At 35.6% G+C, this 26,375-nt stretch overlaps 2 protein-coding genes across 4 annotated transcripts in view; one reads left to right on the top strand and one right to left on the bottom strand.

Moving 5' to 3' along the window:
• Positions 1 to 239: 239 nt before the first annotated feature.
• Positions 240 to 15,441, bottom strand: LOC113683848 (uncharacterized). The gene is made up of 6 exons (XM_027201136.2): positions 15,262 to 15,441; positions 15,001 to 15,136; positions 13,877 to 13,965; positions 9,689 to 9,934; positions 7,911 to 8,002; positions 240 to 4,635 (listed from the first exon to the last, which is right to left on the bottom strand). The coding sequence occupies exons 1-6, from the start codon at positions 15,340 to 15,342 to the stop codon at positions 3,540 to 3,542; spliced, it is 1,740 nt and encodes a 579-aa protein (XP_027056937.2). The 5' UTR covers positions 15,343 to 15,441; the 3' UTR covers positions 240 to 3,539.
• LOC113683849 (dolichyl pyrophosphate Glc1Man9GlcNAc2 alpha-1,3-glucosyltransferase) overlaps positions 15,430 to 26,375 on the top strand; it is a 14,828-nt gene continuing 3,882 nt past the window's right edge. Inside the window, exons 1-10 of one of the 3 annotated variants that reach the window (XM_089191918.1) lie at positions 15,430 to 15,589; positions 16,460 to 16,538; positions 18,510 to 18,703; positions 19,508 to 19,609; positions 19,962 to 20,028; positions 21,153 to 21,288; positions 22,301 to 22,419; positions 23,580 to 23,700; positions 25,105 to 25,247; positions 26,012 to 26,151. In XM_089191918.1, coding sequence (XP_089048044.1) covers positions 15,495 to 15,589; positions 16,460 to 16,538; positions 18,510 to 18,703; positions 19,508 to 19,609; positions 19,962 to 20,028; positions 21,153 to 21,288; positions 22,301 to 22,419; positions 23,580 to 23,700; positions 25,105 to 25,247; positions 26,012 to 26,151 — 1,196 coding nt within the window. In that variant the 5' untranslated portion in view covers positions 15,430 to 15,494. Of the gene's footprint in view, positions 15,590 to 16,459; positions 16,544 to 18,076; positions 18,176 to 18,509; positions 18,704 to 19,507; positions 19,610 to 19,961; positions 20,029 to 21,152; positions 21,289 to 22,300; positions 22,420 to 23,579; positions 23,701 to 25,104; positions 25,248 to 26,011; positions 26,152 to 26,375 lie in introns of those variants that run through there. The other 2 variants (XM_089191919.1, XM_089191920.1) reach the window with 2 other exon arrangements.

Genomic DNA, 26,375 nt, shown 5'->3' with positions numbered 1-26,375 from the left:
CAACAACACTGCTAAATCACTGGTCACCATCGAGTAGGGAGAAAACAGACCATAACAGAAAAGGGAAATGAAAAAAGGGGTAAAGATACGGAAATAAGTTGGAGAGACCCTTAATTTTAAAGGCAGAAAAACTGGAAGAGCGGTACGAAAATAAACAGGTGCGTAAGGCATGCCACCTTCATACCATCTGAGGGAAGATAAAGGGTCGAACTCTTCATGAACATGTTGTAAAGAATCAATACACTGAAATTCTTTCTTGTTTAATGACCTTCGTCAATAAAATTACAAAAATGCCTTTCTAGCCTTTGCTTTAAACATAAAGCATTCTTTAAGCATGACCTAATTAACATACAGTTATATCCGGACATTAACAGTTGTAAAAACCTTATCACAAAAAAGATTCAAATTTGAATCCTACAAGGGCTTTGGAGAGAAAATCAACATATTCTTTAATAGACAGGAGGAAAAATAGACTTTGATTTCTTGGTTTTGCATCTGTTAAATGGTAATTCATGATTCTTCCCAACCTTTCAGCTGAATTTGAACTGTGATGAAGGTGCTCTGAGATAGACTTCAACACAGAATCACTTAAGGGTTAGCATAATTTAGCAGAAATTGTGAGAGAAGCGTTCATTACATTAAACAAAAAGGAACCCACTAAAAAGGCGGGGAACAGAGAAGGGGAAGAGAATTGTAGCCTCTCCATTTAGTTACACTACTGTAGGAAAGTTCATTCTCAAATATGGTAGCCTTAAAGTTCATGGCTAACTAGTGTTGAGAAAATGGTGTTCCATCCAAACAATACCCATTGTTTGATCATCTCCTTACTCCTTATTTGCTTCCTGTGAGACAATTTGTCAACATGAGGAAAATATCTGTAATGATCCCTCCTATGAGAAAAGGGGTAACCCTTTTCATCAACATGCAATTTTCCTGCAATTCCCAGATGTTACCTCACAAACAAGATATGAGAACAAACAAACTTATCAGTCAAAAAGGTTATATCATGACATCACACCAAATTCTCCCATCTAGTTAAACTAGAAAATATATGGATTTCAGTGGAGAGAATTAACCATTGTATCTTGGGCATTAAAAGCTCACACCAATGTAAACCAATTTGTCTATCATACCAGTAAAAGTTCATTGATACCCTGCAGCTCAGCTAAACAAATTAACGTTGCTAAGAACAAGTTTGTAATACTAATCATATGATAAGGTTTTCAAATTACTCTTAACAATTTCAACAGTGACTTCAAGTACAAGCCAGAATCTGTAAATATATTTAGTATAAGTTACAAGAAAATTACCCCCCCCTTAATTTACTATCACCATAGAGTACCAGACCATTCTTGGAGGGGTTTCGTGATATTTTGATGTTAGTGAACTAAAGACCCGTTTTTTTTTTAATCTACAGGACATTACAGGGACTCTCTCCAAGTCGCTCCTGAGCCTCAGAAAGGCCAGAAATTAATGTGCTCTTCTAATGCAATAATTCTCAGCTACTATAACTTTGCTGTTGTTGCAAGGTCAAGAAAAATCTGAACAAAACTTCTAACAGTAACTATTGCAATCAATTACGCCGCTTCACAAACTCAAAATTTCTTAGAATTAAAATGCATATGGAAAGAGATTTTCACTGGATATTTTTGCTTAATCAAGTAAATCATTTAGAACAATAAACTACAAAACATAGCATATTCAAACAAAATTTGAAGTCTGTAAATTTAAATCTGGCTTATTTTATAACAGCTTGATAACAATGCATATATGTCTACTGACGTTTAAATTTGAAGGTTGTGTGGGCATGCAAGTGATTGTAATTGTCACAAAATCAACACAACAGTTAATTGACTTGTCTTTTAGACTGACACAGTTATCCTTCTTTTAAAGAAGTTGTCAGATTTAACCTAACTATAATCTTCTGAATACACATATTCACAAAATATTAATAACTTAATCTTTTAGCGTTCATAAATGAACTGGAATGAAGTCTACTTTGAGTCATTAATATAAATGTAGTGGAAAATAATAAAACACAACCAGTGTATTTGCATAAAAAAATTATTGTGACTTGGATAAGAAAACCTTGTTCCCCTAGGTAACACTATATGAGTTTCAAACATCATTCAACTATTACAAATTATTGTTCAAAATGAAAAAGTGACCTTAGTTTTTGCAGAAGATTTTTTAAAACAATTATGGCAGTACTATTAGGAGCTCAATCATTTTGGTAGATTGATAAGTTATGTCAGTGTTAGTATCTTAGCTCGTGTCCACCCTTCCCCCCTCCCCTAACCCTACAACAGTCAACTGATAACAACTTAGAATCTTGATGTAAGGTTTGGGGAGGGGTAGGTGGTGCACAGTTGCTCAGATACTGACATTGATCTGATAAGTGTAAAAGATTTTTGTTGATGTTAGGTACAAACTAAGTAAGATGTTTGAAAAACATATTTTTTTCTTCGATGAGTATGTCACCATAACATACTAAAACCATTGTAGACTAAGATAATAGAATTTCCCACTGAGGATTCAGACAACTAGCAAAATTTTCCCTTTCATTTTCTGCTAATAAAACTACGTCACCAAGAGTCAAAATCTTTTGATTTTGCTACATGTCAACAAAATAATTTTGCATGAAATGAATCAGTTTGTTATGTTACCAAAAAAATAACATATGATGAAAGAGGTTGTTATATTTCTCTTCTTACACAAACACAATTCACTAAATTTCAAAAAAATTCTTTCAAATGAGTAAAATTCAAATAGTCCTTTTGCAACAGTTGGTTACTTGACAAATGGCAAACTTCCAGTTGGAGTGTAGAAAGATCATGTTTCATTTAGCCAGAATACATATCCAAAGACAAAATTCCACTTAAAGTCTCTGATCAGTTGAAAATGTGGCAATTTTCCTTCAATGAAATTTCCAATTACCACATGCTACAAAAAAATTCAGATCATTGTATTTAAACCAAAAACTAAGGTTATGCGATAAACTGTTGCAAAAAGCCTTTTTAATTAACCTCAGGCATACCCACAGTTCATGAAATAATGTTGTTCTTCTAAAGGTCCAAAATAGTCCAGAGAGAAATGTTTGAATTATTTGATTCTTCAGATTGTTTGTTAAAATGATGATGTTAAGGGGAAAAAATTCAACACAAACAGAAGGAACTCTGTGAATTAATAAGGATAATCAACATATTCTGGTGAATGATTGTCATTAACTCTCTAGCTGTTACTTTCTAAATTAATTTTTTTCCTCTCCCTCTTTACTTCATTTCAATACTGTACATGCTCATCTAAAAAAATACACATCATCTTTACAAATAAAAACCACTTGATCCTACTTTGCAGCACTATTAATGTATAACTTTTTTCAATAACTTAATAAGTAAATAATATATACAACATTAATAAAAGCATGATTTACAATAAATTAAAATTATGAAATAACTCCTCTCACCTGGTAAAAAAACTCGCATTGTGCTTTCACATGATATGAAAAAAGATTCTTAAAGAATGAAGTGGTGGTGCAATCAATTAATTTTTTTCTCCTCTTTATCCTCCTCTTCAGCATCTGGGAACTCATCTGAGTCAAGTCTTGGCTTCTTGGCAGTGGTTTCGTCTTCATTATCTACCTCAATTTCTGACTTTATTTTAGCTAGTGAAAAGGTACGGAAACAGGGGGACTCACTCTCAGTAAGTTCTGCATCTCTATTGAATGTTGGTGGGGGAGAGGAATTTTCCTGTGAAGCTGAATTGCTGGGTGATTCCTCATCTGGTGCAGGAGTAAATAAATCAAAATCAAGTGATTTTGCATCAAGCGATTTTCTTTTTCCTCCCTCAGAGCTGGTTGGTGAACAAGATCCAAGATCTCGCAAAAGTTTACCAGGCTCCAGTGATTCTCTTTGCCTTGCTCTTCGCTCACTCATCATCATCAATCTTCGGCTTGCTGTGAACATATTGAGGTTTTCTTCCAATGCAGGCTTCTCCTGTCGCCTGCTGGAAGGGTCGCCAAGTAACAAAAGCTCACCTCTAGATGGAGGTCGATCAAGAGCTTCTCCTTCCACTGGCTCAAGAATGTTTAGTGAACTTGTGAGAGGCCCAGGAGGAATATCAAGGTCTTGACCATACAAGCTGACTTCAGAGCTACGTCTGGAGCTCAAACCTGATTCCCTTTCTTCTCCTCCGTATGAAGTAGTATTATCTAAGGAGAACCTTTCACTGCTAACTGGTGCTAGGATGGGGGAGTGACCATTGGAAGTGATATTTTCATTATCACTTGCAGTTGAAATCTTTTTCTTTAGACTACTGTCAACAAGAGGACTTGCATCTTCAGGTGGACTGGGGTTCTCAACATCAATAACATCTGAGCTTTTATTACTTTTACTCTTCTCTGATGGATCTTGGTCATCTGCGAGACTTGTTATTGTACATGAAGATGGTACAGGGCTAGTTCTAAGATGTGCTCTTTTAAGTTTGGAGGAAGCTGGCCCTGAGGATGACTCCAGCTTGTTTGTTAAATCCTCTATATAAGTGTCACTCCTTCGAAGTGCTCTTCTAAGCTGTTGAACCTCACGTTCATACTGACCCACCTTTGTCTGAAGACCAGCCATTGTGTAATGACTGTACCTTAAGTAGAAACAACAACATACATTAATTTTTCTAAAAAAAGCCTCCGATCAAGCATGCATGGTGTCCATGACCCCCTCCCTCTATTTTTGTTTTTTTGTTTTTTTTGTTAAATGACCAAAATTCTGGAAGACATGCGGCCAGCCACAACCACTGTCCTTTCTCAAGGGAAGAAGAGATAGGACTTTGGGAATAAGGAGGGTTGAAAGTTAGTTGATGGTGAAAAATTATTCACAGAAATGGAGGTCAATAGTGGTAAATATTTACCAAGCCCTGAAGCAGCAAAGCAAATATCCACCACCTTTGCTGACACTGTGGTAAATTATTGTTTTAATGTAAACCACACAGAAACTAAAAAAATTATTTTATCATATTTCAATATACCAGAGAATGGTCTGGAACTAAATTGTTGACGCGTTGTTTTGTCCCTTGAGCTGCTCAGAGATGAAAAGTACTAGCTCATCATGTCTGAACCAGCCAATCAGTTTGTGAAAAAAGCATTACATACTAATGAACATCATCTTATGACTGAGACAGTCCAGTTCAATAGGTCTAATCAACTAATTCAATTCCTTTATCACTGGTCCTATCATGTCTGAAATTAAATACTGGTGGTATCCAACCAGGCATTCTCCAGAATAATATTGGGGACTAGTAAGGACTAATGTTTACTCTGACAGTAGGTACTACTGTTTACTCTGACTATCAATTTAGATGGCCATCAATATGGAAGATCTCCCTCTGAGAAATAATTGTAAATGTACAGAATATATAACAGGAATTGCTGCATTTTCAGTTTGCACTAAAATAATTTCAACCTGAAAACTGCTGTGAATTAGCAGATTGTTCTTATTAACCCTTCAAGAAAATAATCTTAAGGGTACAATCCCAATACCTCAAACCTTCAAGGGAAATTGAAAAAGGTCTGAGTTATCAGGAGTTCAAGCAAAGGACCAGAAATAAGGGAGAACTGTATTTACTGTATACTATGTTTAGACAGTATACATTTAACTATAGAGAAGTCGAGTGAAAATGTAACACTAAAACTACTACAGAGGTGGTTAGACATAGTTTGAGTTATTAAGGCTTAGAATATGTGGAGAATACACCTAAAGGGAAACAAAACTTGCTTCCAGTTAGCGGGTGGTTTGAGTTATCTGGGGTAAAATTGTAGTAATATATATGACAGAAATCCAGGGGAAATCAGTTTTGGTTTGAGTTAGCAGGAAGTTGGAATTATTAAGGGTTCAAGTTACTAAGGGTAAAACCACAGTAACTGTATGACAAAATTAGGGTGGAATAGGCTTTGGTTTGAGTTAGTGAGAGGTTTGAGTTAGCAAGGGTTCAGGTTATCAGAATTGGTCTTTACAAGTTATAGATGCCAATCTCTCTAGTACCAAGCAGAAGCAAATCACAAGTTGAAACTTCTGACTTTAAGAGAAGTTTAAAGTTATTTTGGGGAGTTGAACATACCAGACAATTGTCAATTTTGCCATTTGATATTAGTTTTAACTTCAGCTAAGACTTGTTGTTAATTGACATAACTTTCATAATCTTAAACTAAAAGAAATTTTCTGTCTTTATAGAACTAATTATTGCAGAGACATTGAAAATTTAAAAATCCAAAGATTCTACATATAAGAAAACTGTACCTATTGAGTTTGCCACAGCAAATGTGTCATTTGTCTAAATAAAATCAGGGTCTCAAAATAACTATCAAACACTTTGGTATTACCCTGCACAGAATACTTTTTGAGTATTTAGCATTAATCATAACCATTACAATTTCCTCAAATGTGATTGCTGCAGTAGCTGCTTTATTTTTCACTAATCATTCTGTAGGGTTGTAACCGGACACCTGTTATCAGACAGCAGAAGTAGCCAATCAAACCTAGTCCTTTCAGTCAAGTCCACCAATCACAGAATTGATCACAATAACCAAAGCAACAAACACTTATCCTAAGAGAGTTGTGGAATTTCCAAAGTTGAGGAATTTTTTTACTTAGACATTATCTCTTCTGCACATATTTGTCCTAAACGTATTTGTTGTTTCTGGAAATAGTAACAGTTATGATTAATTGGTAACTCAATTAAGCATCCTCCTTCCAATAAGTACCCCTCCTTTTGGCCAAACCATTAAATAAATGCTGTGGTGCTTATTTGAGGAAATACGGTAACCATATTCATTTGCAGTCTTAATTTCTAAGCAATTTTTGATAGGCAAATGTTACTTTGTGCAATGGGGTAATTTACCTCTAGTCTTGAAATTATTCTCAGTGGGGCAGAATTTTAAGTCCTTTAATCTGATAACCTAAGGCTTATTGATTACCAATCTTGATTTCTGAGCCATTCTTGTTAAGCAAATGTTACATGGTGAAGTGGGTGAGTGACCAAGACAGAATTTCTCCTTACAATATCAATACAATATCAACCAGATAAGTGATGAGAATAAACTAAGAAAAATATCAATTTGGGGATAATTGGTTGATTTAATACTTAATTCTCTGAACTTACTTTATACGAATTGTATGGTTGACAGTAAAGAGAATTACAAATTTGATTTGGGAGTTAAAGGGTTAAGGACACAATTTACAATTATTTACAGCATTACTAAAAAGTGACGTGTTCATTAAGGTCAGTGATAATATGAAGAGTATCACGTAACATTCATCAATATAGGCACATCTCTTTAATTACAGAAGGAAAAATGAAATATATCTCTAAAATTTATTGTCTAAATCATAATTACACATAATCAGCTGGAGATTAAGTTTTGCCCATGGGGATGTTATATTTCAAACAAATTTAGGTCAAAAGTTTCAAATTTATTTGTTCTGTTCTTATTTATGTTGACAAATTATCATAATTCCTAGACAAAAGTAAATTCACATCAATCTAGTTTTGGAAAATTATCACCCAACTTTGATTTTTCCTACAATTACAGATCACATGTTAGTTTGTGAAAAAATATGCTCAACTTTCAAATGATCAAATATAGCATTCTAACAAATATTAACCTTTTACCTACAAGTAGTGACTAAAATGAAACTTCTCCCTATAATATCCATACATTATTCAGCAAGCAGGTAATGAGAATACTCAAACTTATCAGGTAGAAGTTGTTATCTAAATCTTACTCCAAATTCTTGTAACTAATTTACAAGGAAACATGTAGCAGCCAGAAGGGAGAATTAAGAATCAGAACCTGGGGGTTAAAAGGTTGATAATTAAAAGCACAAATAGCCTTAATCATAGTTCATTCATTTATTACTTACCTCTGAGGAGACTTTGAAAATTTGGGTTCTTCTTTGAGACGTGAATTTTCCCTGACTAGAGTCCTATTTTCTTCCTGTAATCTCTTGTTATCCTGAGAAAGAAATTGTTGAGGTTTAATATTAGGTGAATTTTTCATGATCTACTCAGGTTTTGTGCATTTACCAGTAATTCTTATACATCATATTTACAAGTGTTAACGTGGTTTTGTAGAGAAGGTAATTAATTTAAATACTTTCTCTTCAAGACCACCCTTGAAAGCAAAACAAATAATGAAATAAAATTAATTAATTAATCAGACCCTCTAACACTTTGGGGCTGCACTTTCACTTTCAAATGTAGTTAACAACCAGAAGAAACCAAGACATAATTTCTCCTTGCAATAACAAAATAATATCAGACAAGCAATTGATGAGAACAAAGGATTGATTATAAAACTATAAATTAGGGGCTTATTAGTTAATCCAAAACTAAATTCTCCAGATTACCATCTTAAGAATTGTATGGCAGGCAGTAATGAGAAATACTGATGAAACCTTGTGTGAGAAAAGGTTAATTTTAACTATGTCTGCAATGAGGAGAGGCAGGAATTATTAACCCTTGAACCCCAAAGAGTAACAAGCATCTAGATTCTCCTTACAATATCACCCCTGAATAAAACAGTAAGGTCATGAGAATGAAGGAAATGACCACCAACTAAAGAAACTCCAGGTTGTTTGACAAATTCTCCTTATCAGTACCTCAGGAAATGTATAGAGAACAGTAGGGAGAATATGAAAACTGATGTTAGGGTGTAAAGGGTTAAAGGATAAAGCCAAAAGGCGACAGGATCTTATCTTGCAAACTTGATTGAACAATAATCACAAGACTAATTAGTGACCTTAACCCTTTAACTCCCAATTGTCCTTACTGTCTACTGTACAATTCTTTTGATGTTAGTTGGGAGAATTTGGTGTTGGATCAACTCCCCTAATTGATATTTTTTCTTTTTTCTCATCACTTGTCTGCTTGATATTGTATTGATATTGTAAGGAGAAATTCTGTCTTGGTCACTCATGGGAGTTTAAGGGTTAATAACAGCAAATATTTCATTGTACAATAGTCCACAATTTCTGTTAAACATCACTTAGCCTCCCCTTAAGTGATCAGCTTAAGACACAAAGTGTGTCTTAATTTCATCCTCCTGGTTCTCAAACTGACACACCACACAAGTTGTTATCAACTAAGTTTATAAGCTGACAGGCAAATGCAGAGAGTGTAAAACGGTAAAACTATATGATGACAGATCCTAACTTCTAAACCTGATTGACAAATAATCATAACCATTGATCACAACATGTACAAACTAACAGTTTTGTTTCTGTGGTTACTAAAACATAACTATGTATGTGATACATTTTCTGAACAGCATGCATGCATTGGTCTGTTACTTTTGCAATTCCTATGGTGTTAGTAACTTTTGGTCATACTGGTGTGCTGTAAAGTAAGCTTAATGTGCATTAATGGTGTATATTATTTTGCCTTTAATCCTGTAACTCCAATGAGTGACCAAAACAGAATTTCTCCTCACAACATCAATACAATATGGAGCAGTTATAGGATGAGAATAAAGAAAAACATCAATTTTGGGACTATCAGTTGCTCCAATACCAATAAAAAATTCAGTTCTGGGTAATGATGGGTATAGTTGAGTTTAGTTGGAATCACTCTCCTTACTATTATGCCACTGGTAAGCTTTCTTTAAGTAACCATGGGAACAGTAATGGCACTGTTAAAGTACCTCTTTAATTTTGTCCATATCACCTCGCAGATTTTCATAAGTGTAGCTTGCTTCTTGTAATCTGGTGGTAAGTTTTACCAACATGTCAATGTCTAGTTTTCCAGTACCACCATCATCTTTGTCACGATGTCTGTTGGTGAAATCCATAGATGCCATTGTTCGCTCTCTTTCAATCATCTTTTCATGAAGTTGCTTGTTTTCAGCTTTTAGACGATCGACAGTGTTTTGGAGAGACTTGACTTCATCCTAAACAATAATATAGAAGACTTTTGCTTTCAAATATGAACGTTAGCACTTTCCATCATACAACTACATGATAGGAATTTGTATTTTGGGATTTGCCTCTTGTGGAGGCAGTATGGCTGGGTTGGTTAGGACATTGGACTTGTAATCTGGTGGTCCTGGGTTCAAGCCCTCCACCCTGCTACTCATTTGTTCGTGGTCCCCCCCACCTCCCCAAGTTCATCTCCTCAGCTGCACGCTGTGTAAACAGCCAACTGGTCTGCCTCCTTCCAGTTATGATTTTCAAGAACTTTATGTTTCATTCAAATATTTGTTTCTCTCTTTGCGCATAAGAGCATATGTAAATGAATATATACATATTGTAAAAATTAAATTTATTGTTATTATTATAACGCCTATTTTGTGACCCACTACACCTCACAGACCTTGCATTCACTCTTTTTGTTATCTCTGACTGATATTAACTAAAAGCTGTTGCTTGTTCCTAATAACTTAATTTCCTGCTGATGGGAAGTTGTTTTGGTTTCCATCCCTGATGGTTACCCAAGATAATTTGAACTGTAATATATTACAAATTTGTGACAAGTCAAAACTGATAAAACACAGAAGGCCATATCATTGCATTATTTGTGAGGCAACTATATAAAGCACATGAATGCAGCACTAGCAGCTCAACAAAGCTGTCTTTGAAACAGGTTGCAATACACATCCTCCAAGCTGCAACCATTTTTTTTTAAATTTTGATAACTAAATTTCCTGCTTTAGGATTCAGATGGCCACTTGTATGTATCAGTAGAAGCAGACTGTTGTGTCATTGTTACTAGTGTTTATGGTCTAAAGTTCAACTGACATGAGAATTTTCCTCAAATATTCTTAATTATTCATCATTCTTTCTTGCAAATGTTGCCTCTATCTCAATGGTTAGTCCTGTAAAAGTCTTGAAATGTTTCATGAATCTCCAAAAATTTAATTTTCATGCAGGCTAGGCCATTAAACTTTCATTTCTGGCGACCAATTAAAAAATTCTTGGTTGTCACATGGCAACTTTGAAAAAGGCTTGAACATGGAACCCTGGAAAAGTACTAGGACTTCTCTAGTCAAACTACTTTGAATTACGCTTCATAAGATGGAAAAATTTTAATGAGGATTGTGTTGCTCCATTTTCACTCATGATGATAAAATTTGATTTAAGCATACATTGTATCTACCAAAATACAACAAACACCTTTCAACCCTGATTTCCGGCAATTTGGTCTTGTCTCTTGATAACTTGGAACTTCTCAGAAGTTGAACCTTTATCAATTTGTGAGTTATCAGGAGTCAGTGGTACTCAATTTTCAGAAACAACTCTGCGACCACATAGGGCAGCACATGTTTACTTCTTATCTTGGAATGGCAGGCCAAGGGCCTAACTTTTATCACTGTTCCCCTACTCTACAGCAAAAATACAGACTCATGCAAACAGTTCACCAAATTATACTGAGTCATAGTTGCATGTGAAGGAGAGCAATTAACAAAGAGGCTTGCATGCAACTTGATTGTTATTGGGTTGATAGCGACTTTCAGGGATGTCAACAAAACAGTTGACCAAGCTAGACTAAGAATACATTTTGCGTGCAGGAATGCAACAACTTAAGGAGGCAACGAGATTGTCAGCAGGCTTATGGTCACCTCAAGGGATGTCAATGAAAGCCAGTTATGGTGTTTTGTCCCAGTTAATAAGTCCTCTAAGAGCTGTCTGTTGTAATTTTAGTGCATTAAGCTGTTTTCAACCTCTATGGTGTTCACAATTGTCTATTCCTTGAATGGTGCCTATTGAGCAAAAAAAAAAGAAGATTGAAAACTCCGCCCTGAAATAATGGGGAGTAAAGACGTCACAGCCGCGACGCCTGGAAAAATATCATATCAGGACTGAACTCTCTTCTCTCTGTGAATTTTGGCAGTGGCTTAATGTATTCACTGTCTCTGGCAGTTCAAAATTTCCCCTGCGGCATAACACGTGAAAGGCGGTGATGATTTCAAAGCGGCAACGTGACTAAACTGCCATTTGCGGTTTTTATTCTCTTGGCAATTGTTCACTATTGTTATATATAAGACAGCAGATAGATTTTCAAAGTTTTGACATGCATTCATCAATCTAATGTCCTTTCTGTTAAAATCTCCTGTTTGGTTAGTTGCCTGTTGCCATCATTGCGTTCTTATGCTAATATCAGACATTTACACAGTCTAAGCAACATAGCAAACTCCCACACACATTAACATTGATCGACATATTTCTTTGTTCATTGATGGAAATCAGAAATTACCATCTTCTTTAATCTATCAACACAAAAGAGTCTTTGAAAATCACACATTCAAAGAGAACGCAGGACGCTAGACACATACGAATCTAGTACACTAAAGGCTTAGTGCAATAAGGTCACTATAGCCAAGTTGGTAGCGCATCTGACCAAGCTATTGGATGGTCTAAAGTTTGACATCTTGCGGGGATCTCACATATGCTTAATGTTCGTGACAGATAAGTAACATCTTTCTTTGGTATCACGAGTTGTGGTCGTGGACAAACAACCTTTATACCGACTTGCTTAAAATCTCCTTGGAAACCACCCTATTTCAATCATAGATTAAACATTGGCGGATGGCATCAGAACATAATAGAACGGTTTTGGACACAAAGAAAAAGCATCAGCACTGCTTAAAGCTACTTTAAGTGCTGCGTAAGATCCTTGAAATTTCAACTGTAATACCTTTCAAGTGACCACATCACGGTTCAAACAACAAGCTATTAAACATTTAGTATAATGAAAAGAACACTCCTAGGTTTAATGGAAACAATTGGTTGTCACCCTTAAGTGGTCATATGAGACAAACAACTCACAACAAAAACACGCTGTCTAACATGCACATGTAGAATGCATACTACCAGAAATAGTAATATCTTAAATCACTTGGCACTAAGCCAACGCCTGCTAGGGAAGTAACTCACAAGAAATGAAAGAATCCCTGGATCGCAATGGCACGCAATGGGTTTTAACTAAAATAGTAATAGAACAACAATGTTTTTTTTCTTCTCATGTTGCCGCAGGTATGTTAATACCATTCATATTAGGGGATGACCCTTCTAATTTTTGAAGTACAAATTATTCAAAACTGCACAAAGATTTCCATCAAAAAGAGTAGAGAGGGTGACATTTTGTCTGGTACTGGTTTACATTCATTTTTGGCCAAAGGATGTTGTTTCAGATGACGCCTACGCTTGTGTATTACAATAATAAAACTTTTTAAAGATGGTGAAAGGCGACAAGTTACAAAATGATAATACTTCCATTGTTTCTTTGAGGATAAATATATTGTACTGCAGGTTTAGGAAACACTTGTTGTAGTAATAAAGGGAACCTACAAGAGATTGAACCAATTCACAAGGAACTTCTAACACCAACTCTCTAAGTTCAGAAGAATTATAGGATTAAAAGGTGTTTCACCCGACATCGTCTTTCCGTGACAACTACATCTTGGTCCCCTCCTTAGTGTATAATCGTTTTCCGGCATCAAACTTAACAATCACCAAAATTGATTCAACCCCATGATTTTGGCATTTCCTGTCTCGTGTCTTACGGGATGACTTGATTTAAATATGCATTTCTATTAGATTAACTATCAAGCTAGTGCTAACAATAACAGATCAAAGTCTGCTTTGTAAAAGACACATATAGGTGTTTAGCATCAAAACGTACAGTGACTGTGCTATGACCTCTAACAACATAGCTGAGATATTTCATTGAATGGGATATTGCATGTGTATACCAATGTGAAAAAGCATGAAACACCATCCATGTTTTCTTAACGGTGGTAAATATAAATCAGTGAAATCACGATAGCGTGATATTTCTATATGGCCATAGGAATTAAAACATGCGGTTTGCATGCAAGTAATTCTTTGTTTACCTCATATTCTTGCCTTATTAAGTCAAGTCTTGTACGTCTTAAGTCTGCCCTTGTTACAGCATCATTACTCACTGGCAAATCAATACTTCCTAGTGAAAAATAGTATAAAACACAAAATATTTTCTTTCTCTAAATATATTATTTCTCTAAGAACACTACGCACAGCTTAATTTAATATTGTGAAGAGAACGTTCATCAAACAGTAAAAAACTGTCTGAGAGTGTCTGAAAAGAACATAAATAGTACTTGGTCACCCGGAGTTGCTACAGGAACAGCACAATTAAATCATTGTTATTCTAATTTATTCATGTCTGGTTTGAGGCATCACAAAGTGTTTTATAGCATATTGTGCAACAGAAACCGACAGCTTGTGGTTAAGGAAAATAAGAGGGACCATCCAATTGAAACGATCTCCCAGAGCCTTGAAAAGCTTTTGCCACGTAAACAATGCACCTCATTGGTCAGCTAGATTGACATCGCAATACACAATTGATTCAGATAAATTGCAGGTTACAGAGGTCATTTGATAAATTGCCTTGCTCACGTCTGTTCGATGGTTCACACAAAGGAGGTATGAAAAGCATGTGCTAGCTCAGACGGTCACTGACCCACAAGTCCGGAGCCATATTGTGCATGCAAGTCAAGGGGCAGGACTTTAGAGCTTAACTTTGAGTAAATGCAAAAATACCCGTATCATGTTTTGAGGGACTACACCTGAACACAAATAAACATTTCCTTTGTTTCGCTGCTACCCGGGACAACTTCAAAATCTATTCTCCCTGATGAATTTTCCTCGTTTTGTGCGTTTAGTGATTCAACTGAACCAACAGATGAACCAGGCAAAGCATCTTCCAATCGCTCACAAGAATTGTTAACAAATTAAACGCCATCCTTTCAGAATCTAATTAAGATCTAGAATTTCTTCGGCCAAAGAAAGGCTCGATCATTATTTCCTGAATGTAATTACGTCCTTGAAACATCGTAACCCGGCCGGCGTTGAAGACAGCAATAGTCAAGCATAATTCCCTTTTAACTTCCCCTCTAACTTAACCTTGGAACGTCGCCCTCTCTAAAAGCGCAATGCTAGTTCAACTAGAATCACGGCGCTTGGCGAAAGTTCTTACCAAGAATTTTCTTGCAAGGCTTCTCCGTTGTTATCGGCGTTCGGCACGTTGGACAGAATGAGTGTGTTCGTAGCCACAAATCCATACAGTTTGAGCAAAACACATGTTGGTTAGGACAAACTACAGGCTCTCTAACCTGAATATAAACCACACATGGAAGGTTAGATCATGTACATTCGAACTGACATATTCTTCGACCATGCGCGCGCGAAATGACAAACATCACACGACATAAAGTGTCACTAACAGCGAGGTTCTTACCTTCCCTAAACATATCTGGCACGAAATCGGAAGAGTCATGGAGAGGGAAGTTGAAGAAACGGAGACCTTTTTGTTCGCCATGAGTGTTTATGCTTCGTCCGGTGTCATGCCATATGATCTATTGGAGAGCGCGTTTAACTGTTTAAACCGTGACATCCTGGGTCTCCTCTCCTTGACACTGGTGAACAGCGGACGCATTCGAAGTGCATGCTCAGTAAACTGTGGAATCCAACATGGCGGCAATTTCAAGAGCGACAGGAATTGATGTCTGGTGGAAAAGTCTTCTTGTTTTCTCTGTATTGCTGAAATCTCTCCTGATACCTGCGTAGTACCATTCACGTTACCATTGTCAATTTGTTGAATGTTGATCATCGATATGTAAACTTGTAAAGGTTATTTTCAAATATCACTTTGTGTTTGAGCATTAGCAAAACGACTTAATCGTTATTATTATTCTTTATTTCAGCTGTTAAAATTTATCAGGGGGTGGCCATCTAATTTCGATCCTTCTTTAAGCTGCCATAATTTGCATTCACTTTGACATTTATTGTTTATAATGTAGAGCTTAATTTAATCTTGCTTATACCAGTGCAAAGATTGCATGTGATCAAACTAAATTCGACTTGAAGAATGCTGATATTTTTGTTATCAGCTCAGCCAACGCACATCATTGCGAACTGCTTATATAGTCTCATTAACAGATTAACTTGAAACAAAGTACTGTTGCAAAAGTATATCTTTGCGTTTTGATACCGAATCTTCTCTGTGTTTTGGCGAGCACTTCAGATGACAGTAGTTGTAAAAATCAATTTTCACCGGTTGAACATAATGGTTTGGGGCATAGAATATTGTCTGTGTCAGGTTAGCACTTAATTCTTATGTCTGAGAGGTAATTAGAAACGTCTGATTACATAACATGAGAGGTGACGAGACAACAATACGACATTATATTGAGCCTGTTGACATTACAAGAGAGCTTATCATCAAATCTTCTTATTAGGCTCTGTTTTTAATGGTGCTTAAATTTGTCAAATGGTAAGTTACAGGTTTTAATTTGTGTTGTTCCATCTGCAGTTCAAAAATGTAATTCGAAATAATAAATAAAGAGAACATCAGAGTTCAGTTGCATTTAAATTTATTTGGAGTGGAATTAAGTGACATATCTTTGTGGTGTTTTGTTTGAATGGATTTTTTGCAGCCATTCCAGTGATTTTGAGGTGCACAGAAATTGGCTTGCCATTACAAACAGTTTGCCCTTGTCAAGATGGTATTATGAGGTATAGTATGTGCACGCAACCCTTGATAGTCACACTAATATTGTAGTTATAGTAGAGATAAAAACTATTGCAAGGATAATATAATAATAATGATAGCAGTAATAATGCCGACGATGACGTTTTATAAGAATGTATATTTTTGGCAAGTTGCTGAATAGCCTATGGAAGATTTAGCATAAGATCTTGTTGGCTGAGAGTTTAGGGCAAGCTAGGATCTTAATAAAGTTGTTATCCAATCTCAGAGCACCTCCTCTGCCCAGGATTATAAACTGGGTCAAAAAACCTACTGTTTTGTTGGTTGCTCTTGGCTAACTTTATGCTTATCAAGGGTAAACTGACTTTAAATGGCTAAACTGTGAAACATTATTTGGTAATTTGGGTATGATAATAGTCTGCATTGTGAAAGTTCGTCCCAAAAATTCAATCAGGTGATGTTAATCCTCTTATTATGACTCAAAGTTCTTATTTCAATGTGTGATGCGCTTATTCCAAGGGTTCACATATTTGAGGGCCTTGATATTTAATCATTTTTTCCACGCAATTAGCTACATGCAGCTATAATCACTTTTCTTCTCACAGTGCTTTATTTGAATACAGAAAATACGATAAGCTGTCTTTATATTCAAAGTTGATCCTTAAGTTTAATAGCAGCACAATACATCGATTTATTTTTCAAAACTTAATGTGGAAACAAGTTTGGTGTGAAAGTCCAGTGATAAAACATAACCAATACTTTACATGGTTGTCGTAGTAACTAGAGTTTTTATAAATCAGGCACACATGTTTATTCAATTTTCAGATTATCAACATTACATTGGCTGGTGCACAAATAGACAGAGCCAGTCTAAAGCAGTGGTGAATTAAGCATGAGATAGCTAACTATACTCTCTAAGCTAACTGTCTAAACTAAACTGGATTCAGTTTAGGGAAATACTTACAACTGAACAAATTTTATTATCAAGAAATACATCGCAAAGGAAATTTTGATATTATTGTTTACAATTTGTTACTTCTATTATACTTGTTTGAGAATCGAAGTAATTGTCTTTGTCTGCCAGGATGCCAAATGAAATATCATGGAGTTTAGTCCAAAAGATTTCTTGGTTAGTAGGTCTTAGGCTGGCTAATAACTCATTCCACAGCTTGACACCCATGTCAGAAAAATGAGTTTGCATTTTGAGTTCAGAATTTTTGAACAAATACATTTTTGGTAGAGGAAGATTGCGTGTTTTGCGAATGAATGCAATATGTATTCTCTCATCCAAATGCGTTTGCTTTGTTCGCCAATACTTGTCATTTAGTTGATATAGTGCATAGTTTCTTGTTCTTATTGTCTACATAAGTTTTTGATAGTGACTGAGTTACGTCTTCTCTAAGATTTTCATTGAATTTGATACACCACAGATTGTAATTTTGTTTTATCTGGTTTGGTTGTTCGGTTTTATTTTGTGGTTAGATATTTGTCTTTATTTGATCCCAGTTGAATCATACCTTTGTACATATTCAGTTGGTTTAAAAGATATCTCAGCATTCAATATGGTTGTAGCATTCATCTACAATTATCTCGGTACTTGTCCAGGGAAGTTAGGGAAGAGGAAGGAAGAAAGCACCCATTTTAATTTTTTGCTGATAGGAAGGTAGGACAGTTTTCTTTTCTATTACAAGCATGAAAGATTAAAAGAAATTTTCAAGCAGGTAGAGCAGTCTTTTTCCTGTTGACTTATTCCGAATTTCAATTTGTCTGGCGGTAATAAGAGATACTACAAGAAATAAATTTTTTCAATTACTGCCTGAAAAGGAGAACACTGGAAGGGGATGCTTGTTCAAGGAGTCAACATGTTCCAGTTACCTCTGTATACAAGAAAGGAAACTTGATCTTGGCAAAAGGCATCACAAAGTAACAAGCAGTGATGATCCCACAAAATATCATCCTCCTCCATTATTATTGATTATTTTTTCTGGAACTTGTAGAAAACTTCAGAGTGGACTCTGGATTATCCGCCGCTATTCGCCTGGTTTGAGTATTTGTTATCACAAGTAGCTGCCTTGGTTGATCCTAGGATGGTGATTATAAGCAAGTTACCTTATACAAGTCTACCAACTGTACTGTTCCAAAGAGGATCTGTTATGTTTACAGACCTGCTGTTGGCTTACGCTGTGAAGGAGTGAGTCACTTTTAATGCTTTCAAGTTTTTTGCTAGTTTGTCCTGATTATTCAAAAAGAGCTTTTACGTAGTAAATTGACTTAATCAATGCAGTTATATACAATCAAGTATCACAAAATACCATGCACTACTCATTTGATCTTTTGATCTTTTGTGTTGCTATGTCTTTCTTGCCATCGCTGTTACTGCTGTAGTTTGCTTAGGGTCCCTTTCAGAGCATGTGAAAACCATGCCTTTCTTTGAAAACTGGTTTGGACATGTCAGATTGTTCAACTCTGAGGATACCAAGAGAGAATGATGTGAGTGAGTGTTTTGTCAAGTGTACATGAAATATGCAAGTTCTGTGGATAAAACTATGGCTCAAAGACATTTTTTCAGAGTCAATTCCAATTATGAGATCTCATCTGAAATGGTGTGCCTACCTAAAGGCTGAGTAAGTTGTATCAACTCAGTAAATTGGTACTCTGTTTCCAAAGTAATGTGTGCTGGAGTTGTGTGAAGGACGCTGTAGCATAAAGTTCAGCATAATGAGCTCCAGCTATGAAGGCTTAGTTTCCAACCCTAGAGCAAACTTTGTGTTTTATTCTTGGGCTAGAAATCTCACTTTTGCAGTGCCACTCTTCTACCAAAAGACAGTATAAATAAGAATTGGCAAACTGTCGAGTAGACTTGGTAAAATACCAGGAGTAACTCTGCAATGGAGTGGCATTCTATCTGTGGAGATTGAAACCTACTCTGGGTGGTTGGGCTGGGTGGTTTGTGAGCTTACTTTTAATTGCTATTTCCTTTTTTTTACCCCCTTAGGTATTGTAGCTATCTTGCCAAGAAGTCTTCTGTTACTGTGCGCAACTGTCTGATCTTGGCTATATTGGTCATTTTTAATTTTGGTCTTCTGATAGTGGATCATATCCTTTGATACTTTCACTGCATCAGGAAAACAGAATAGTTGGGCGAATTGGATTAGTTAATCAAGAAAATAGTTTTTTAAAGGAGAATTTGCTTAATACGAAATGATTGAATTTGATCGCATTACATTTGGCCATAAAACTATTAAACTAACCAAAATTAGACAAAAATTTCGATGGCGGTAGTCATTACTAAGTTCAAAGCACTTTTGAAATTTTTGGGCATGGCTACAGTAGGGAATGTTTTGTCTACAACTTTTTTAAGATTTGCCAAAATTACCTCAATGTTGACCAAATATGGTATTAAAGTAACTAACTCAAAAGGATTCATAAATTCCTTGACGTCTTTCAGACATTCATTTCCAATACAATGGGTTCTTGTTTGGCATTCTGCTTCTCTCTATAACAAAGTTGTCGCAGGTATATTTCATTGTTTTTTATTTTCTTCTCAGTGAAGGTGTGTTCACTGTATTTCCCTTAACTGTATCTTAATTTGACCATTTAATCCCCCAGTTCTAATTATTAATTCTCCCCACTACATGCTACACATTTCCTTGTAAATTAGTTACAAGAATTTTTTATTTTGATTCCTCTCCTTTATTTGATAATTTTTTTTGAAGATGAAAAAGCAATTGCATTTATTGTGAAATTATGCTCTTGTGGTCCTTGAAAACCATGGTTGCATTTCAAGACCAAATCAACTAAAAAGAAAGGTACTGTTTGGAGCAGCATAAACTATAATAGCCCATCTAGGAGAGTCTTCCCCCTCTGGGTTTCAATACATATGTTACTTTTGTTTCTGACTGTGCTGAATAAAATCTGTACTTTTCATGAATTTGCTTGTAAATCCGCAGCAACCTATGTCTCAATTAATGTGGGAAAAATTTTGCATGAATTGAAAGCATTGGAATCTTCTTTCTATGAAGACCACTTAAACAAAAAACTATTGCCAAGGGCCACCTTAGATAATTACTGACCAGCCCAACCTGAGGAAAATGCTAGTGTGGTTTTTAATTACAACTTTCAGTTTATGGCTCAATTTCAGCAAGTGTTCAAAAGTGAAACAAGAGCATTTAAATGATCTTTTATGCCCCTTTTAGGGACTTTTCTAAATTGAGAGTTTTAAGCGTAACCTTTCCACTTACATGTGGACGTGGTAAGAAATAGGGCTGCTTTTCAATTTGTCAGAATTCTGCTATTTCACTATGTTGTTAAAAATGTTTCACAGATGAAAATACAAAAGTGTTTGACATTGCTAGGAGATGAACTTTATTCATTTGTCTCATGTTGGAGTCTTTTTTTTAAATGTTGATTGTGACATTTCAACTGCAATATTACAATCGACATGCAAAGTGACTCCATCTTGAGACAAACAAATAAAGTTCATCTCTTCTCTTACACCACGATGAATAATAACCACATATTTTATTACTAACAGTGTTTGACTTTATTCAGATCATTTGTTTTGGCTATAAAGTAAAGTTCAGGTGACTCATTTCAATCACATTTCAAATGCTTACACACATGGTAATTGATAATTTTAGGGATGTGCATTGGAAGGCTCTTTTTGGTTTGCAGTCCTGCTGAATTTCAAACACATCTTTCTCTACATTGCCCCAGCATACTTCATTTTCCTTTTGCGATCTTACTGTTTCCAACCATCTGCAGCTGAAAAGAAAGGTAAATTAAAAATATAAAATCACTTGACTGTAATGAGAACCCCTATTTTTACAAAAGCATAGCCAAATGAGAGGTCCTATGATGTATGTGATGTGCTTCATTATCAAGAAACCATTATGGAAATAAACCCTTTAACTCCCATGAGTAACCAAGAAAGAATTTCTCCTAACAAGGAAGACAAAGGAAGAAGAATATCGAAAAGGGAATTATTAGCTGATCCAATAACAAATTCTCTGCAGTAAAATTGTAAGAATTGCATGACAGACAGTAAGGAAAATTACTAATGAGGTCCTAGTGGTGAAATGGTTGAGACAGTTCAGCTTCCTCTAACTACTTCCTTGTCATATTTATAGCCACACTTTTTTTTCCTAGTGTCTGATTCAAGCATTCACTGTTATCTAAACCTTTCTGGAAGGGCCAGTTTTCCACAGTGCATTGGTCATGTATCTAAGGAATAAACTAAGAGTCAGTCTGCTTTGGCTTCACTTGAGCAGAGAGCCTTTGAGAGATTAACTTTGCTAGAATTTGAATGATAATTGGGGGAAAAGAAATGTCTCCAATTCTTACCAGGTGTCATGTTGGGAACCCTTCACTTAAATGGCTGCCTCTCTCAAAAGACATTTTTGGCTTAAATAAGGTGTTTGTTTTGACAGCAGTAAATGAAAACCAGACTTTCCCCCCAATACAAGTAAGGGACTACTGTAAAACTCCCTTTTGCAGGCCAACACCTACAGGTGAAGCCTAACTATACCCCTTTATTACCACCATTACTACTATATGATATGTATGATATATGATATATATGATATATATATATAACAAATATAATATATTATATATATCTATATATGATATATATATATATATATCATTATATATTATATTATATTATATTGTATTATATAATATGTAGTATATTACTACTTTATGAGGTTAGCTCTTGCTTTTCAAAACCAGAATTTAAGAATATAGTTGACTTGGCTGACAATGATTCTCTTTTTTAACTTTGCAGAGAAACAGTTGAGAATTTTTGGTGTAAATATTTGGGATTTTTCCCCTTTGAAGTTGATGAGACTTGGCATCATTGTGGTCTTTGTATTTGGTCTTTCATTTGGACCATTCATAGCCATGGTATGGTTTCTTATAACATATAGTTCAAAGTAGTGGTAATCTTCTAGTTCTACCAAGTTAGGTTGTTATGTAACATTTGCATGAACATGGGCTCACTGCGCACATCTAATTTGGAGCCTTGCTCTGTTGTGTGTCCTGCACCTTCGTCCCTTGTTCTTTTGACCTCTTCAAATGTATTCTTCTTCCAAGTCTTATTTTAGCATTGTGATCATGGAAAAAGCAATTAAGTGAATGCTCATAATTGGCTTACAATATAGTGATATCACATAAAGCCATGATCCTAGCAGATGAGCGGCAATTTTAGCAATTGCAGAAAAGAAGCAGTAACACTAGTGATACAGTGTCAATGGGAATCATGTTTTCTCATTCATTCTACAGAAACTGGAAAAAACTTGCACAATACAGTGCAGTATAGATGTTATCAAGTATTGTTTTTGGTTGATTCTTGAAAATGATGTAGGATTTGGTTGATGCACTTTACTTAGCTCTGTGATTTGTGAAGAAACTTCTTGCACCTTCTAAACCAATTTGATACAAATCTTGCACCAATCAAGATTTGTTTTCATTTTTCTTTGCTTCAGGCAGTTTGCTGTTTAAGTTTTTGAGTTTTCTCAATTCTTATGGACAACAATTTGCATAATTAGGTGCATATATTACATATAATACATTAACTCTCCTACATCACAAACAATATGTTACATACAAAATATTATAAATGATAAACTTCCTATGATTAATTTCTTACAAAAATTAATTGTGTTTTCTTTCAATGCCACTCTATGTTAACAGTGAATATTACCTAAACAGTGGTGATGGTGTTGGGTGGGGGATTGTAATATTTTTCATCTTAAAATTTAGGCTATGATGTGAAAAAATTTTTTAATCCCCTGCCCTCTAATGAAAAATTCCTTGATCTGCCCCTGCTTACTAAGTTAAATTGTGCAGTAAATGCTCACAATTCTTACAGTACTCACAAGAAGTAGTGAACGTAGTTTATCACCAACAGGATTATCTACATTACAAATCTTTTTATGCTAAAAAAAAGTCTTCTTAAACTGGGTATGAAAAAATTTGAACATACAGGTTAAAAAGGGACAGAAGAAACTGTCAGCTAGCTTTTTTGTAGTGTATGATATTTTTGAATTTTTTTTTTAATATAGGGTCAATTACCTCAGGTGCTATCAAGACTTTTTCCTTTCAAACGAGGTTTATGCCATGCCTACTGGGCTCCAAATTTCTGGGCTTTGTACAATGCGCTGGACAAGGCTATTGCTATTTTTGGTAAGGTGTAAATGACTTAATCCTTCAACTTTTAGAAGTGATTAAAATGTAACTTCTCCTTCAATATCCATACATCGTCCAGCAAACAGGTAATGAGAGTACTCAAACTCATCAGGTACAAGTTTTAATCTTGATCTGACATCAAATTCTCATAAATTATTTCCAAGGAAATGTGCCGCAGCTAGGGGAGAATTAGTAATCAGATCATGGGAGTTGAATGGTTTACAAAAAGTTCAAAATCAATACAATATTCCAGCTGAGTCTCAAATATTGTGTGTGGTACTCTGCCATTTGGCACAAAAATTTTGCAGGGTTTGGTTTAGTATTTTTGGAGATCTTAAGGCTTTGTTCTTCAGTTACAAAATAATATAAATTCCACAGGAAATGAATCCATCAAAACAAAATGCTGCAAAATTTGCTTTTGAATATTTTGGTCTGTTGAGGAACTTGAGGGAATGGGGCTCCAGCCAAGCAGGGGACAGGAAAATTGTTTTCTGTGGTTTCATTGTTGTGTGGCACTGTTTTGGTATTATGTTCTAAGAGTTAAGAAGTTCAGATATGAGATTGAAAAATTCAGTTGGATGTTTCCATGTGCTGAAACTCAATGAGTTAAGAAAGTCAAAAATATTACCAGACATTTCCTTGTTATTGTTTTTTTTTTTGTTATCTTGATTCACTTAAAAGTGCCTCTGCAAAACCCAAAAATTGACAATCCCCAGAATAAAACTACTACACAATTTTCATGTTACATGATTGCCACGGTTTAGATAGCTTAAAGTTTTTCACAATTTGTATTACTGAATTTTACCTCAAATTAATTGTGTGATTCTGCCCATCCAGAGCTATTCATTTGTTTGCTGAATCAGCCAATAGTAAAGTTGTGTTTGGCACAAGTCAGAAGAAAATCTAGCATCTGATTGTACTGTCAGCTTCTAGATAACGTGACATACAGTTGACAAAACTTGATAAAATCACTGGGAAAAAACCTTTATCACCACCAAAAGAATTGCCTTAGATTTTTACCAAAACCATCAATAGGCTCTTAATCAGTAGCAAACAGAAATCTTAGGTTACATATTTAGCAATATTTTGGATGAATTTGTGCAAATTTATAGGATTGACAAACTTGATAAAATCATGGAAAAAAACCTTTATCAGCAAAAGAATTGCTTTAGAGTTTTACCAAAACCATTAATAGGCTCTTAATTGCAAACAGAAATCTTAGGTTACATTTTTAGCAATGTTTTGGATAAATTTTAAAACAATTATTAGAGAGCCAGTACTGCTCCTTGCAATCAACAAAACAGAATGTTTCCATCAGAGCATTATCACTCACACAGTAGAAGACTTAAAAATGGTAGTCAATGTATGAAAACAATAAATTATATTTTTGTGCCATTTTAGGTTCAAAAGCAGGAATCTTGCCCAAAGATGCCATGAAAAGTAAAGCCTCCATGACAGGTGGTTTGGTTGGTCAGTCTGAGCACTTGATTCTTCCATCAGTTCCTCCAGTTGTCACAATGATCCTAACACTTTTTTCTGTGATGGTGAGTTGACAGGGACCAGTCAGTTTTTATTGCGGGAGGGAGGGGGGGAGGGGGGTTTAGGAGGATTTTGGTTTTGTCACAATAAAATGTACCTGTTACCACCCCCCTTCTAATTGGCAGTCAATTTTCTGTATTCCCCCTTTTACACTCTCTTCTACTTGGAAATGTAGCGACTATGTAAGGATATGTTTTTTTTTTCTGGTCACATCTAGGAGGGAAGGGGTTAAAAGATGAAGGTAATTGTTAGTCACAACAAAGAAAATTTTCCCCAGGAGTTGACAGAGCTCTTTTCGGTTGAGTGTTGTAAAACTGAAGCCGAAGTAAGCTCTATGGCAAATCAGAAGAAAGTGAAATGCCTTGAAAAGCCAATGGGAACTCAGAACAAAAACAATCGAACTGCCTAAAGCGCGGGAAAACGCGGGCGACCAAGTCGTGATCGGTTTTAGTTTTGTTTCCGATTGGTTAAGAGAGTGGTGCGAGTTTCTGGACCAATCACAGAGCGAAGTAAAGCAAAACCAGTGTTATCTTAAATTACTTTGGACACTCAATTGAAAACTGCTCCAAAGTTATAACAAGTCAATCACTGGAAGCGCGGGAAAACGCGGGTAATCAAGTCAAAATTGGGTGTAGTTTTAATTCTGATTGGTAGAGAAGGTGTTGCGAGTTTATTATTTTTTTTGTGACCAATCACAGAGCTAGTTAAAGAAAAACAAAATCATTGGTTTCTTTCGATACTCAATTGAAAGTTGCGTTTTCTCTTTCAGCCTGCTCTATGGCATGTGTGGTTTAGGCCATCAGGCATCACTGGATTTCTCCGCTGTCTCGTTCTTTGTGCCTTTGGTTCCTTCTTGTTCGGTTGGCATGTGCACGAAAAGGCCATCCTGATGGTTATTGTTCCTCTCAGGTATAAAGTTCTGTAAATGTTTTATTTACATCGTTGTAATGGTAGATCTATTTTGCAAATCACGCAGTGCTTTTCCAACCAAATTCCAATGATGAATTGGAAACCATTGCGCGTGAAAACCCGCGAAAATTTGCTTTGCTCCCAACTGTGGCTTCTTAGCTCAGTTGAAAGTAGCGCCATCGGTCTTCAGGGAGCGTGGGTTCGAATACTGAGGAAGCCTGAAT

This window comes from Pocillopora damicornis, chromosome 13 (assembly GCF_964200805.1).
Source record: "Pocillopora damicornis chromosome 13, jaPocDami1.2, whole genome shotgun sequence".
Classification (NCBI taxonomy): Eukaryota; Metazoa; Cnidaria; class Anthozoa; order Scleractinia; family Pocilloporidae; genus Pocillopora; species Pocillopora damicornis.
Note: the sequence above shows the minus strand (reverse complement) of the source record. Positions and strands in the feature narration are given on the sequence as shown.